A 16636-nucleotide genomic window follows, 5' to 3' on the forward strand; every position below is an offset into this window, starting at 1 on the left:
TGAAAGAAAAAAAACCACACATTTCTTTCTGTTTCATAATTATCTTCCATTTCTTTACGCAACAGATGGGTTGCTATTGTCACTGCTGCTAATCTTTCGCATGTGCCTTGGTTTTGATTTCCATGATGCAGAATGGTCTTAAGAGGCAATGGCACAGTTGAAACAACTGTGTGTCCTACGGATGCTTCTGAGAATCTAGGGTTTGAGCAACCTCGCTTGCACTTGTTGGCTCTCCCTAGTGAGGCAGAAGCGAGCCGAGAAGTTTTATGGGAAAATATGTATTGTAAAATGCACTTTTACATTTGCGATCTTTAGAAGGCTTCATTTAGTGTTCAGGATTAAATGAATGAAACGAGCAGGTCAGTTAACTTCCTAAAACTCATAAACGTGTGTCTCTGTGGAGACTATACAGTCATCACATACACCTGGTTAGCAGTGGATTGTTATGTATCCAGATACTTTATAATGATTACTTCTGTAAATGTATACCATTTCTCTCTCTCTCTCTCTCAAAAAAAAAAAAGAAGTATCACATTCTACCACGGGAAATTCTGAACTAAGCCACTCTATCACTTCGCTGTTCCAGTTTTACATCTTGAAGAGTATTACCTAGTTTTCAACTGCAAAATATTTTAAGAACAAACATATTTGGGCCTATCATTATAGACTAGGGGAAAAATCAATCTTCCCTAACTGGTCCACCAGAGCTCAATATGGTCTCAGTTCAAGCATTTTTGGATACCAACACATTTATGATTAAAGAGAGGTCTTCCTCCTACATGAGCAATAACCTTAAATTAACAACTTGGTCTAGAAGGAAGTTCATTTTTTTTTTTTACACTTAGAAGAATATTTTTGTAACCCTTATACAACCTCTTCAAAGTTCCTCTCTATTGCTATCTTTTATTACTATAATCTAATTCACAGATAACATTTAAACTTTAGAAAACCTGACCCACATATCTTTGGAATATAATATTGCTAATTTCCTTCTTATATGGCATTTTTTTCACAGCTGTGGATATGGATGGCTTGACATTTACTTCAAGCAGGAATGCAGAAGAGCACTCTTGCTATATTTCCAGTGTAGTTCTGTCCTCAAGTTACCAAATATGAAATTCCATTTACTAAAGAATTCTTGATATGACCCCTACTCATAGACTGTTAGGCTCTTTCTTTGCATGTGTGAAGTTTCTTAAGCTTTGATTTTGGCTAGAGTAAAGGAGAGTTTTACAGCTGAAACCTCTCTCAATCTCTGTCTTTGGTTAAACATGAAAGAAAGGAATATACTAAAAGAGATCCCAGGAATGTTCCTAAACGAAATAATCTCTGTCAAAAGTAGGTGCATCTTCAAGGAGTCAAACCTGTTCAGATCCTTCCTGTTTTAAGATGTTGGATAACAGCACCTTTGATAACTGGAGAATTCAAGGACACACAGCATCTCCAATTTCCATGAATTGCTACAACAGGCTCCATAATCTCAGTTTTAGAAAATAGTGTCTGCATATACAGCTTTCAAATTAAAAAACTGTACATAGCGGTGTACATAGCTGAACATAGCTTGAAACAACAGCTCAAGGAAGTGAAAAATATCCTTGTCATTTTTATAGGCTATTAATTCATATGATAAACTAAACATTAACAGCCATAATTACTCATAATTAAACAACACACATTTAAGACAATATAGATGCTAAATCATTCTAAATAACTACAACCATTTTCATGTTACAAAGGACCCTTTTTCATTTGATAATGAAAGAACAAAACCTAAGGAACTTAAAATAAATACAAACAAGTAAAAGTCAATGTCCGGCATCTACTGCAGTTGCCAAAATATTCTAAGGCATTTAATAATCTGTGTTAGGCTTGTAAATGGAACCTGAAGTTTTATTTCCACATCCTATTTTGACACTTGGTAGACTCTGCAGAAAGAAAAGTCCATGAGCCAGAGTTTCTGCACCTGCTGTGATCCAAAAGGAAGGAAAGAGGCCTAGTCAATTAACCCAGTGAATTAATCAAGAGTAAGCAAAAAAAACTTTCTGGAGAAATTCAGGCCAAGAAGCCCAGGGGTATTTTTGAGTGCCTGCCTCCCTACTGAAATCAACAAGAGTTTTCTTAGTCTCTGGAAATCTGGCTCTGACATTTTATCCTAAATCTACTTTCAATTGAGTAGAACAGGGCAAGAATGCAGACCAGTGTTTGCCTGAATTAAAATACCAGTTCTTGTGACAAGACTGTGTATCTTAGAACTAAAAATCTATTATGCTAGCTACTTCATTATTTCAAAAAGACAATGGAAAAAATGCATCCACAAATGGCTCTCCAGCAATCAATGTTATTTCCAATAAATTACTAAGATCACAGTGTACTCCCAGAAAACTGTTAATTCAGAACAATGCAAGTTTTGCCAGATGTCTCACTCATTCTCAGGTTCAACATGTCTTAAAGGCACCTATACGTTTTTTATAAAATTTCTTTTTGGATCCCTATCGAGATACTTTTAAAAATGGTGTATCTGTACAGCAATAGTTTAAATAAAAAGCAAACACGAATTTCATGACCATAAAAGACCTTTATGTTTTTATTTCTGTTTGTTGGTTTTGTTTTAACATATATACTTACGTTTAAGAGACTGCTGATGGCATCGGGTTGTATTTTTTTAACATCATCGTAACAGGGCCATACTATTTTCCTTTTACTTTGAGAGAGCGAACCATCCGTTTGGTCAGCTTCCTCTAAACCACTGCCTCTTGCTGTCACCATGGTCCAGTCATATGAAGGACCTGTAGCCAAGATCTCTTCTACATAGTAATCCCACTTTTTGAGGCTGGACATACTTACATTTGGTTTCAGTGCCTATTCGAAAGAAATCTTTATTATAATGACACAAACACGGTCTTTCAGATTCAGACTTAAAAATGCAATACTTATATTTTCTAGATTATATACTAAACTTAACATTGCCTTAGGTGAATGGCACTCTCATATAATGGCACTCTCTGATAATTTCCATAGCAAGACTCCATTATAATTAGCTCAGTCAGATCAGAGATACTAGCTTTGGGAATATGTTGTTCATATTTATCCTTCTACTCAATCAGGTGCTCACAAGAACTCTAATTCAGCACATAATGTTGATGTCCTCACAGTGTAATAGTGAGGGTAGTGTTGGAACAGATGTTCCAGATTTTGGTTCTTCATAGTGAACGTGACACTTTCAAAGCTAATGGACTGAAGTTATAAGCCCGTAAGATACTACACCAGTCAATGAAGGAGGGTCAATTTTGTCCCCCAAAGTTTAATTCCGGTGAGAAAATTACAGTATTAAATGTACTCAAGGAATCATTCAAAATAATAAATAACTTTGTTTTGAATACCATACCTCTGTTTCAGTAGGGGCATAGAGGTAATTGAAGAAAACTGGGCTCCTTTTGTGCATCTTTTCAATACATTCCCAAATACAAATTCCTTTTTTGGCATGTTTATCTCCTTTATCTTCAAACAATGTCCCTAAAGCAGCATTAACAGCAGCATTAAAAAGGTTTAAGGGTTATAATAAAACATAACAAACAAAATGAAACAGAGCCAAAAGGAATTTCATAAATTAAATCTATAGTAAAATCTACAATCAAATGCTAATACTATAAGAGATCATATTTGATGAAACAACTGCTGTGTCCAGACAGCAACTACCTGTGGTAACTACCACTCTTTCTGTAAGTTAGAATATCTACTTACTATGGAAAAACTCATAAAGTTATGTTATATTTATACCCCTGTTTTGAAGTATACTGGAATACTTGGGTGTACAGATAAATGTCTCCTGTCTGCAGCTTTGCAGGTTCAGCTGACCATGATACCAAGCCCTACCAGCTGATTCTGTCCCCACTACCAGAGGCTCCCAGCTCTTCCAGTCTGGCAGACCATTTGCACCTGGATTTTTTTGCTAACTCACGACAGGTAAAACATACCATATCAGTGTAAATAAACAAGCCATAGACCTGTGCAATCTTAAATGGCTTTGGAACAACATATGGATAAGACGAAGACTTTTGGAAACAGGACCTTATACTGCATGCAATGGTACTTGAAAGGACAACTACACTACACTAAACAAGCCTAGTTTAAAACAATAAATGGAAATTGTAGAATCATATCATAATCCAGGTTAGAAGGGACAACAGGAGGTCACCTACTCCAATTGTTGCTCAAAAGCAAGGTAAATACTGTAAAACAATGTTATTTGTAGAAATAAAATGGCTACTCAAGTTCAGTCTGCTCCATGGCTACTCTAGTTTTTAAGAAAAGCATTAACAATGACCGTATGCCATGAGAAACATTCCATCAAGCAGAAATTAAGAGCATTTGTTATAAAAGTTTTGCTAAGTGAATGAGCTCCAAGAACAGCATCAAATGCTGTTGTTATGAAGTGGCTTGTCTTCCTAAGAGGGCTGCGAGGGCAGATGAGGCCTTGACTGTAAGCACTGAATCTAGGAAAGACAGATGAACGGAGTAAAAACAAAAAACAAAAGAACAGAAATACAGAAAAGAATTCAGGACAAAGGAGTGAGAGAAAATAGATGGAAATGCGTTCCTTGCTGACACCTCGTGCACTCACTGAATTATCCCCAAGATTTTTGTTTCAGTTAAAATAGGGGAAGCTAAATCAGCGAGAGGAATTAAGAAGCAATTAAAGAAGCAGTGGTATGGCACTAATTCCTTACTTCTTTTTCACTTAGTTTCATCAGTGGCATGACTCAGGAATCACTTATCAAATTCTACCCGCTCCTCCCTTACATTTTATTTTATATTCCTGAACTGGAATTTATTAGTTCACCACCACATAATTACTGAACCACGTTAAGCTTAGCAAATCTTTGAAGATTAAACATCAGTGGGGAAATATGGACAATTACAAAAGCAATGTGCAATAAACATCACACATACCATGTTCTAGTCTTTCATAGTCTGAATCCAGGAGAAATGTTTTAAATCGATTTGAAATGTAATGAAAAGCCAGAAACTTCAAGTAATACTGATTGAACTCAAATTCTGTTGGGTATTGGTTATGAATCTAAGAAAAGAAAAGAAAAAAAGGGTTTTGAGATATAATACAAATGGATATGTAAGCAACAATAATGTGAAATATAACAACAAAATAATTCTCCTGTGAAGGCTGGTAACAAATATTTCCATAATATTGCCTTCATTGTACACAACAACGCTTCTAAATTTTGTGTTAAAATATTTAAAAGCTAACTAAATTCATGGAATGCCTATGTGGCAAAGATGTGTCAGAGACAGGGTGTACTTTTCTAAGTTGTGTTTTACTCTGTATAAAATCCAGGATTTTTCAAGTAACCAAATTTAGTATAAATCCTTTACGATAATCCGTAAGACATCAGGCACCTTTAGAGGCAAAGATGCCACTCCATGATGTATCATTTCCAAAGCTGGAAATCATACTTAATGGGACGGTTTTGCAGCAGAATTCTTGCTATTGCTCATGACACAACATAGCAGATATACACAGAAGTAATACTCATAAGGGATAGCCTGTAATTCATTACTGGTACAGCTCTATTCTAAAGTATTCACTAGTCTATACATACTTCATTTTCCTTCTCAAAACATCTGCTGAAATTTTGAATTTTACCATCTTTATTTTCAGAACTAAACCAGAATTAACTGAAAATCACCATTTACAATAGTTTACTGAACAAAAATAAACCTGTTGATGGAACTCTTGAAAAAGCACTTCATGCACGTCTTGCAGTGCTTTGTCTAGCTTCCCATCAAAACTTGTAAAACATATTTAGTTTTGCAGTCCCGCTACATCTTTGCTTTCTGTATTCCTACAACTCATTTTCCAACATTTTTCTCTAATCTCTACCTATTGGTTCCTTAAGATGGAAATGTGTTTTTTTTAATACTTAAGGAAGCTAGTTTATACAACTATTTGAAGATCCTTGATGCTTAGATTTTCACATACATTGAAAAAAAAAAAACCAAAACAAACAAAAAAAAACAACTCTAAGACATCCAAAAGTCAGGCATTTAAAAGCCAGGAGGGTAGGCATTTAAAATGCTGAGATTATTTCAGTTCAACGTATTCATGCTTACTTTACCTTACTTTTCTGATATGAACGATTACATTCTTGCTTTGTATGCTTATACACCTAACAAATTAACTTTTTATGTTTCTGTTATAAAAAGAGAAAATAATTTTACTGGTAATATCACATTAAAATACAATCAGAGAACATTATTTTTGTACAATGACAATTTACTTTTGAACTGTGAATTGAAAAGCTCTGCGTGTGTGTGTATGTACATATATATACACATATAAGCAACTAAGTATACATTTTTCATTTCATACTAGGAAAAGAGTTTCCTTTAAATACCATAAAAGAGCAGACTTTCTGATAAGTTAGTGTATACTCCACTCTTTGACATGACCTTTACAGGGTCCAGATTTCTACTTGTAGGTCAATAATTATTACAGCAAATTTTAGAAGTTACAAAAATAAGTTGCTATTAAAATCTTGGCATGGATCTAGGTGTTGAGAGTAAACCCATTCCTGAGGGTTCTGGAGCTACAACTATAAGCAACTAGAAATTAAAACAATGCAATTTACCTTTTAAGTGAAAACAACTGTCTTCTAAATCACTTCCTTGATGACAGCAAAGACGAATGATGCAGTTAGTGTTAGTATATCATATGTGTTTTAATGGTTGTGGCTGGTTTCAGCACACTGGATGGAAAGGATGCTACCGCTGGGAGAAGTGACTATTGTTATTACTGATCTGATTAGCTGTTGTGTAGTCTGCAAAATTCAAGTAATGACTGAGCTATCAGGCGAAAAAGTTCTAGATAAAGTGTAACTCTAACAAATTATAGCTGTAACAGATGTCATTAAATCATTAAATCAACACAGTAGAAAATAGCTGGATTCACTTAACAATAGAAATAAACATAAAAGAGCAACTAATTACTGTGAGCAACTTAACCACAAAGGTTAGGGATAAATATAGCTGGTTCCTCTCTGTTGACCTCTTTCATTGAACTTCATTAGTTCTTTGATTCCAAAGAGAGATGTTCAAAACTTGCATATAAGTTAGAAGCAATGTTTTATAGTCTGCAATTTCAAAGTGCACCATTTCAAAAGATATGACTACAGAGTATTTTGGAAAATAAGAACTGCATTTTCTTTTAGAATGCTTCATTTTCATAACATACAAACATTTAAAAATGAGTAAACCTATAGCTGTTTCTAATAGCACGATCAGATTACAGGAATTCAGTATTTAAAAATTCTTTTCAAATGTCCCCAATTAACTTAAATTTCTCCTAAATATTTTTAGTAATCTTACACTTGTTTCAGCCTTCCTTATGTTTTTTAAAACATTTTGGTATTGTATTCCCATTATGTATCAGTATTTATTTAGCTTAAATAATAAATACACTCCAAAATGCCCTGTGATCTTAATCACTAATATGCTACTCTTGCAAACGCTGGAATAACTCAATGTATCCTCCAAAGCCATAAGTACACTCATTATCCTCTGATAGAGAGTGCCATAACAGAGCTTCTTGTTGAACTCGAAATAAGACACTTTTAGAAATCATTTAGGTTTAACTATGCTTAATGAATAAATAAATAAATAAGAGAAATAAAAAAAGCTTCCTGCAGTGACATCACTTTAATAAAACCCATCTTAGAAACCGTGAGAGTAACTGCCAGATGAAGCTATTGTGAAAGAATGATTTTGCATTAATAATTCAGCTGACACCTGGAGATACTGGCATAAACAACGACTTTTTACAAGATGATGCAGTTCTAATTTAGGAATTACTCTCAATTTGTTTTCTCTGTTATCTTTAGTTTAATCAATAATATTTAAAGCATATTGGCTCTAAGGTGACTTTCTTATTCTATTATCTTGAAACTGTAATGGTTAAAAATAATTTGAAGAGACCAAATATTTCTTTCAAGTGAATGGGCTTTTTGTCGTTAAATGCAATATACAATCATAATATATTATACTCAGGGTCAACTTCTGCTCTAGCTGGATTCCATCATGTTCTAACAAGTTGTACCCAAGCCAACGATACTGAATAGAAATGTTCACATACAAATATTTAGAAAGTAGTAAATATACTTTTCACAGTTAATTCTTAAGAAAGCTCAATCAATTTGATTTCAAAACTAATTTCCTAAGAATTTACAACAAATTAGTTAGAATTTGGGAAGGCAGTTCTCTGCCGTTCCAAGTGAGAAAATGAATCTTTCTATGTCTATTTTGGGAGAATCTATTCAGGGCTACGTTCTATACAGAATCATAGGAAAGTCAGCTTAGAGCACTTTTTCTAAGAACAAATAGATCTATATAATTTATATTACCCTGCTTACACATTAAAGCTGTGATCCCACGTCCTTCGTTAGCTGCAGATATGCTGTCAGAAAAGACTACGACTCCCAGCCAGCCCTATCTGCTCCTCATGAGAGGTTACTGCCTCCCTCAGATTGACCTGCTGAACTGCTTCGGAATCCACGCTAGTCAAAACAAGGTAGGTCAGGTTTATACAGTGGGTCTCTTCTACCAAGTGGGCAGGTTCACGCTGCTTAGTTAACTACCTAGCTAAAAGACTGGAAAGGTGGTATCTCCACCAGAGAAGTGATGAAAAGCCCCAAACAGCCTGTGAGAGACAATCTTTCACGTGACACTGCTTTGCCAGGGCACGTGGACACAGCTTGAGACAAAAAATAAAAAGTACAGATTTTTCTGTATCCGTATTTAAGGCTGAAGAAGCTGAATGAACTTTATATAGTTTCTTAAAGACAGAGGAGAGCTAGACACTTAGCAACATGCCTGCAAAGCTGATACCCAAGATTAATTACAAAGGCAACTTTCCTCTAATATTCAGGGAAAAAAAATCAAGTGAAAACAACTCTAGACGATGGAAACTTTTCTCCTACAAGTAAATCTATGAATGTTAGTTTTGGTATTTCAAGACCAGTCCTAGCGGGGTGGGGGTGGGGGGTAAAAAAAGGCACATTTAATTTTAAAGTAAACTGTAAAGCCTGAAATTGCCCCTCCACTTCCACCTCCAAATAAATGTGCTTATGTGAGATACAGAAATCCACAAATTCAAATACAGGTTAATACACTTTTTTTTTTTTTTTCAGTGAAAAAACAAGGGAAGTGGAAAAGCTACAACATGCAGGCAGCAGGAAGCATGAAAGCTTTCCAAGACATCCTTTACCTCCTCCTATCTAGTGCTCGCACACACACAGAATCTACAGAGAATTTTATTTACTGCTTTGAGATGAGAAAAACGACAGTCTTCAGAATCAACCTGGAATGTGACAGTCTACAGAATTAACCTAAAATGATCATGATATTGTTAATCTAACTTCTGCTACACCATGTACTGTTAGTGTTCATCTTCTGAATATGCACTATACAAAGAAAGAAGAACATTCCATCTGACCCACTGTTTCCCAGCTTTCTAAACATTTATGTTCCTTCTTTTTCTGTTACTATTACTGAACCTCTCAAAAAACTCTTTCAGCTATGGAAGTGGAAAATTACAGTGAAATCACTACAAGCCAAGAATATAAAGTCTGCAGATTCTTCCACTTAACGGTGGGGCAGGGAATTAGACTGGCATGACAAAAACAGAATACCAAGAAATACGAAACTTTATTTTTATTTTCTGCTACCACCTGTTTCCCCATATAATCATCTTGAATATCTGTTTAACATGCTCCTGAGAGGAGCCCCTCTGCTCATTTGAAGATCATGCCTGAAAGTAACATCCTGGCATGACTTCCTTCCCTTGAATCCAAAATGCCTCAGGAACCTCATGGCTCTGTGCTTTATCCTTCTTTCTGTGCAAGTCCTAGCTGTGCGCTGGCTATTCACTGCATATACAATCCACCAATATGTCCTTTTAATTTAAAGTCCTCTAGGCTGCCAAAAGCCAGCCTTAATATTAAAGAACTCCCATTTGAAAAGGCTGCATAAACCATCTTAAAAGATCCATAACGCCAGTAATCCCCACTACACAGTTTTGTGTGGATGGTCAGTCTTTGCTAGGCAACCATCCACTATTTTCCAACTCTTCCTTGAGGCAAAACTCATTCACTTTTCCAAAGGCTAGAGTTAAAGGTTACTACTAGTCTTCTCTCAAAGCATTATCTATAATGGAATCCATAGTTATTTTTGAATACTTCTTGTAAACTAAAATTACGTATAGTTTGACTTACTTGATGCACACAATCTAGGAACTGTAGGAAAATAGGAGCAAATCCACTACCCTGACAATTGAGAGTCAGATTACTGCGCTGACTGAACTTGTGACCAAAAGACAGCCATTCTTTTTCCACCAGCATTCGGAAGCCTTCTAGTGTCCTGTAGAAGGGATCACTGAGCAGCTGCACCAGAGATATCACCTACATCACAAAACAGATTATTTTGCATTATGTGTGATCAGCATTCAAAGTAGAATATTTTATTCAGTGAACAGAAACATTCCATAATCTGTTTATATTTCAGGGAAAGAGATGCAGTCATTTGAACAAAATTACAAATATTTTTATCAATGACAGATATTTTTATCAAAACAACGCAAGCAATATTTTATATCTAAGAGCTACAACTAAATTGGGAAAAGATAAACCTGTGGAACTGTAGATTTGGGATTTTTTGAGATTTTGATTGTTATGATGACTACCAAATTTAAATTGAATTTGAAACAAAATCACTTTCATTAATAAAACAAGGATGATGAACATTTATAAAGAAGTAAGGGTTACTGCAGCAGAGAAAGCTTTAAAGAACAGGTCTTGAGGATTACTTTAAATCTTCTGAAATATTTCTGCATTATGGAGTTTACCAGCCTGACAACATCTCAGGAGACTGTAGAAATGCAGTCCAGACCTCTCTCTGCTCCACATATTAGGTACCTTCTCTTTCCTTGTTTGACAAAGGTTCCAAGAATAACGTTAACATTTCCTTGTGATTTGTTTAGCTGGGATCAGGCTGCTGGCTGTACAAGAGGTTTTTATTTACTGAAATTATCGATATCTGTGAATATTTTCTGGATTATGAAGCAACTACATGGATGCAATGTACCCACTGCAGGAAGCATCATCATTTATCTAATTTATAGTTTGTTTCGAAAGCTGTTATAGCCATCTGTCCTTGTAGCAGGTGTCACTGGAACAAATTTAGTTTTTGCTTTGTGTGTGGTCTCCTAACTTCATTTACAATAAGTGGATGGCAAGAGAAAGAACTCTGCTCCTTTCCCTCCTGTGGATGGACACTCTTCTCAAGGCAATCTGTCACTCAATTTAAGAAGATAAAATGAGCTGTTGTTGCAACTCCCAGCTTTCATTCTAAAATACATACTCAGTACAATATTCCAGATACTAGATGAGCCTTAAAGATGTAAGCCTATTAGAACCTTTGGATCAAGTGCATTGTATAGAACATTTTTCACAGTAGTGAAAAATCAATAATAGATGCAAATTGCAAGGGAACATAAGGATTCATGCATTCTATTCTCTTCATTGCTGCCACATCACAAAGTTAATGCTTTATCAAAATTTCAGGCACTTGTCTAAAAATATTGCCTTCTATTTGTTCGCACTATTTAGTTATTTCCAGGTTTTAACAGCAGCTTACTTGTGCAGTAATATCCCAGCCATCTTCCAAACAAACCAAAACTGAAGAACCATTTTCCAGGAGCTCTGAGATGATAACACCCAACTGCATTATCCTGTGAAGCTATAAAGTATTACAAATTAGTAACATACTCAAATGTTAAGATAAATTTCTAGATCTTATCAATAAATAGAAACCTTTTATACTTAATAGTAAATGTGACTTATGAGGCTGACATACAGAACAGAGAAATTGATTGATGCAACAGATTAGAAAACTGTAATAATATAACAATCTTGGAAGGTTGTTATTCAAACTATAACAAAATCAAGCAAAAATCTGAAGATAGAAGCTGAATCTATTAAAGCTAATGTGTACTGTAATAAAATGGATGTCATAAAAAAAAGAATGGGAACAACATGGTTGAGAGATTTATTGTAGAGAAATTCCATGCTGGGCTCAACATTAAAATCTTTTCCTGTAAAATGTTAAAGATTCTTAAAGTCACTATGTACTTCCAATGGTAGAACCCATGCAAGACATTTAAAGGAAAATATTTGTAATGTTCAATCTCATGAAAGTCTGAAAGAAGAAAGCAAGCAAATAGGAAAACAAATAAATGAATGATAGTCTCATGAACATCTGAAAATAATTAATTATGTATTAAAAATCAGAAAAACACATTCCATTTCTATAATCTGTAAATAAATTGAAGTCTCTTTTCTGTCTTGGGATAGTCTGTCTGAAACATGTAGAAAAAAAGCACATAATACTTAAATTTAAAATAAGTTTTACTACAAATGCTTCAGCAAATGGGGTAGTTAATTTGTCTGCGTAGAGGTCTTGAATGAGATTAATTCTAACACAAAAAGTTATAAACAGATAAAAATGCAGTGGATTGGACAGTTTTATTTTTTCTTAATAAGAGTTCACATCATAATTACAAAAATCTTTGTCCTGTTTCTATCATTCTTGAGGTATTACGACAGGAGTCCTGGCAAACATCATAATAGACCAATATGGCACCAAATCATTTTTTTTTTTACAGTTGAATGAAACTGCTTTTTGTAGAGCACTGAATAAAACCCAACCAAGATGAGCAACAGAAAATACGAAAGAAGAAGGAAAGAAAACAAAGGAAAACAAATAAATAAAAGACAAGATGCATTAAGATCATGCAAGAAAGAAAGCATCCAGTAATCCTATAAATATTTTCCTGGAAATCATGATGCTAGACACTTAACTCCTCTGAACATTCCCACAGTCACCACTCAGAAAATAAAAGCAACTCATTTTCCAGTAAGTTTAATGAATAAAGATTGAAAATAAGTTGCCTTTAAAAACAAAACATATCATTTACATCATTTAGGCAGCAGAGTAGAATAAAGAATTTTTCTTACTGAATTTTTCTTACTTCTTAATGATGTGCAATCTGGTTATACAGATTCAATATAAATAAACGTAAATTAGTATTCACATTCAGAGAACATGACATCATCTGGATTTTCTTTGTGTAGTCACAGAAATAAAGAACTATTTAACCTATACGGCACTAAAAACCAATATCATGTAAATTCTATTATCTAGGAGAGGAAAGCCTTGAATAATAAAAACAAATTTCCAAGATGACAGATAGCAGAAAGAAGCAGAAAATGGGACAAATCAGTCATAAATTAAGTTTATCACATAAGTCACATACCACAGCATTTTAAACATGATTTACACCACAGAAATGTCTGGGTAATGAATCAGGGCTAGTGCATGACATTATGATCTAGTCCTGAGCACGGAGCAATGCACTGTTGTCCTTGCTCTTAAGTTACAACATTGAGAAAGAGCTGATGTCTGAGCTGCTACAGGGACAAGTTTACTTCCTCACAATGTAACTCAGTCCATCTGTCTAGGCTTTCTGATTTGCTCAATTATTTCATGATTAAAAATGTCAGTATGGTGGAGAAGTATTTCTTATCTCCCACCTACTTCTGCCCTTCCTGGACGAAGCAGCAGTCAGACACAGCACAGAGCACAAGTGGGGGAAGAGCTGCAAGTAGTTGCTTGCATTGCAGGACAGTCCAGGCAGGAGTATGTTTAATGATAGTTACTAGAATTACTAAGGTACTGAAAAGTATTTCCTCCTTGAGGAATCAGCGTAAGGATCTACTTTTTTTCTATGAGTAATTATATTCAAGAGAATTTATTCAACAGAGGATTCCAAACATGACATATACCTGTTCAAAAGTATTCACCATAACTCAAATGGTCAAAGATTCACAGAAGGCTGACTTTCACATATGAGCATCGAATCTTGCAAATGCTACTTTCAATCATGCCTTCACATTGCTACTCCAAATTAAAAAGAACGCAGGATACAGAAATAAAGCAGCAGATTCAGAGAGAACAGGTACTGACAGGTTGTGAGCCTCCTCTTCCCTGCCAAGGTGCCATATCCCACAGTAACCAACATAGGCTGGCCTGTTTCTTAAATACCTGTGCACATGGGAAGCCAGGCTGGCCATGCATTTCAGAAGCATAATACTGGCTTTAAAACCAGGAGGCTCAGTTATCATTCCCTACTTTTTATGATTTTTAAAACATATAATGTCAGACAAAGCAGTTGAAATCAAGACCGTAAACTGATAAAGGCAGCAAAAATCATCATTGCCACTTGGGTACTTGTTCCATGTTAGCAATAGTAAATTTTGTCATTAAAAACGTCTCCTACACCTGTAAATGTTATGATCATACTAAAATAACAGTATCTACAATAATGACAAAATTGATAGTATGCGAAATATCTAGAAAGACCACCACCGGTTCGTTAAAAGATAATAGTTCTCTGTCACAAGAGCGTCAGATTTATTTTGTGCAAGTAGTAACGCACATAGATTATTGGAAGTATCTGTCACAAAAATTACCTGTGGGAACCATTCTGACTCCCCAAGTGCCTTAAGGAATGTTGCCTCGGAATCTGTAGGAATAGTGCTGGGAACACAAGCTCTCATCAGCTTTTTAAAGCTTGTTTTTGTTTGTCGGAGATCACTGAATTCAACAGGAACAAATTCACAATTTAAAGCGAAATCAAGTTTGAAGCCCTGTGTGTGAAAGACAACGGCAGATGTAATTTAACACAAAAGCTTACCACTAAAATGTCCCATGGTTAGAGGGTTTAACTCGGTTGAACCATCTCTCTCACTTTACTCTTCCTATATTCCTTTCCATCAAATGATCTACTTTGGCAGAGCCTTGTCTGGCTTAAAATCAATCAACCAATCAATCTATCTATCTATCTTCAAAACCCGCTTGGACGCAGTCCTGTGCCACGTGCTCTAGGTGACCCTGCGTGTGCAGGGGGGTTGGACTAGATGATCTCTAAAGGTCCCAGCCAACCTTGAGCATCCTGTGATTCTATGATCTATGTATCTATCTATTGAATATATATAATCAATATATGTAATACAATTCAAAAATAAAACATTTGAAAACTCAAAACAAAAACAGTTTGCAAAGAATTTTAGTATTTTGACTAAGGAGGTTCTTCCATCTCCCCAAAAATTATAATTTCAAAATAAATTGAAAAATGGTGTTTCCACACTAGCTTTTGCAAGCTACAAACTTTATTCATTACATTATATTTTTAAATCTGCTTTTTCTCTGCATGACCACATTTAGAAAAAAAATATAAACAAGTGACTTTTTAATCTTTTAGTGTGGAGATTCAAAAATAATCTCTGAACATTTTTTGGAAAACAAAAAAAGAAAGTTAAATTATCAAGAATTATTCTACATGAACATCTGTTTCTTAAACAACCACATTTAGAATATTAAGGTCTCACTAAAAAGATGTACGAAACTGTAAACATCATGGACCTTTTCATGGCATAAAATCAAGTTGGACAGACAGACTTCTATTTTTTAATCATCTTTGTTATCCATCTCATGACTGTACCTTTAGCTATGTAGATACTTCACACTAGCACTTCATCAAGACAGAACAATCCAATTACTGAACTTCAGCTTTTATGATTTTGAGTCTACTTTTTACTTGTTTTTTAAGGCAATCTAATGTGTTTGTATTTACACTGATTTCTTGTATTACATAACCACAGTGCTTGACTTTGCCATGCTATGCATGTCTGCCTACATGGTAAGTACATCCTAGATGTCTCATGTGAGTTTACACCTTCAGGAGAGTTATCCATCTATCTTAGCTAGAATATTTCTCTTTTGTAAAAATATTAGGTTATTACACCCAAGCCAAAAAGAAAGTATTTAAGCATTAAAATAATAATTAAAAAAGCCATTACCCGTAATTGAGATTTTTCTCCAAATATGTAAAGGGCTGCTTGACGTCTCAGAAGCTGACTTTGCAAAAATGTACTATTACTGTAGGAAGTGGTGTTATCTTTCCCTGCAAGTCTTGCACCAACATCAATGAATGGAGTTTGAGCGCTGATAAATCGATTGCTGGAACGAAGACTTGCCCAGACACCTTCATGAAGATTAAAAATATTTAGAAGACTATTTTTGTGAGGCACTAGAGATCACAATTATTAAGGCATGCATTAAATTATTATTTAGAAAGTACAGTGTTCAAACATGTCATGTGATGCATGGGATACCATTAACACACAAGGGAGATTAATTGTTTCATAACAAAAACTGTCAAAATCAACCTACTATACTGTTGATAAACTAAGCTTCTAGTCAACCCTGCATATTGATTTCTACTAGACAGAAAACGGTTGCTATGAAATCAGTAATACATGATAAAGTGAATCTTAATTTGCAAGTCATTAATATCCATTTAAGTACTCGGAAATAAAATGAATGCTTATCTTTTCAGAAGTAGGGGCAAAAATTTGCTAAATTTCCTTGTCAAAGGGTTTTTTTTTTTTAAATCTAACTGTTAAAAGTATTATAATTATTATTTCTTTCAATAACAGAAACGATCATTTTA

The 16636-nt window shown here is 34.7% G+C and overlaps 1 protein-coding gene across 1 annotated transcript in view; it reads right to left on the reverse strand.

Moving 5' to 3' along the window:
• The window catches only part of SBF2 (SET binding factor 2), a 203834-nt gene that overhangs the window by 6390 nt on the left and 180808 nt on the right, over positions 1 to 16636 (reverse strand). Inside the window, exons 31-37 of the mRNA XM_088525845.1 lie at positions 15984 to 16168; positions 14595 to 14771; positions 11701 to 11802; positions 10281 to 10466; positions 4951 to 5077; positions 3386 to 3513; positions 2626 to 2859 (exon numbers count right to left, since the gene is read on the reverse strand). Coding sequence (XP_088381971.1) covers positions 2626 to 2859; positions 3386 to 3513; positions 4951 to 5077; positions 10281 to 10466; positions 11701 to 11802; positions 14595 to 14771; positions 15984 to 16168 — 1139 coding nt within the window. The remainder of the gene's footprint in view (positions 1 to 2625; positions 2860 to 3385; positions 3514 to 4950; positions 5078 to 10280; positions 10467 to 11700; positions 11803 to 14594; positions 14772 to 15983; positions 16169 to 16636) is intronic.

The sequence above is a fragment of the Tinamus guttatus genome, unplaced genomic scaffold (genome assembly GCF_059628265.1).
Source record: "Tinamus guttatus ecotype Peru unplaced genomic scaffold, ASM5962826v1 Tinamus_guttatus_pri_ptg000240l, whole genome shotgun sequence".
NCBI classification, from domain to species: Eukaryota; Metazoa; Chordata; class Aves; order Tinamiformes; family Tinamidae; genus Tinamus; species Tinamus guttatus.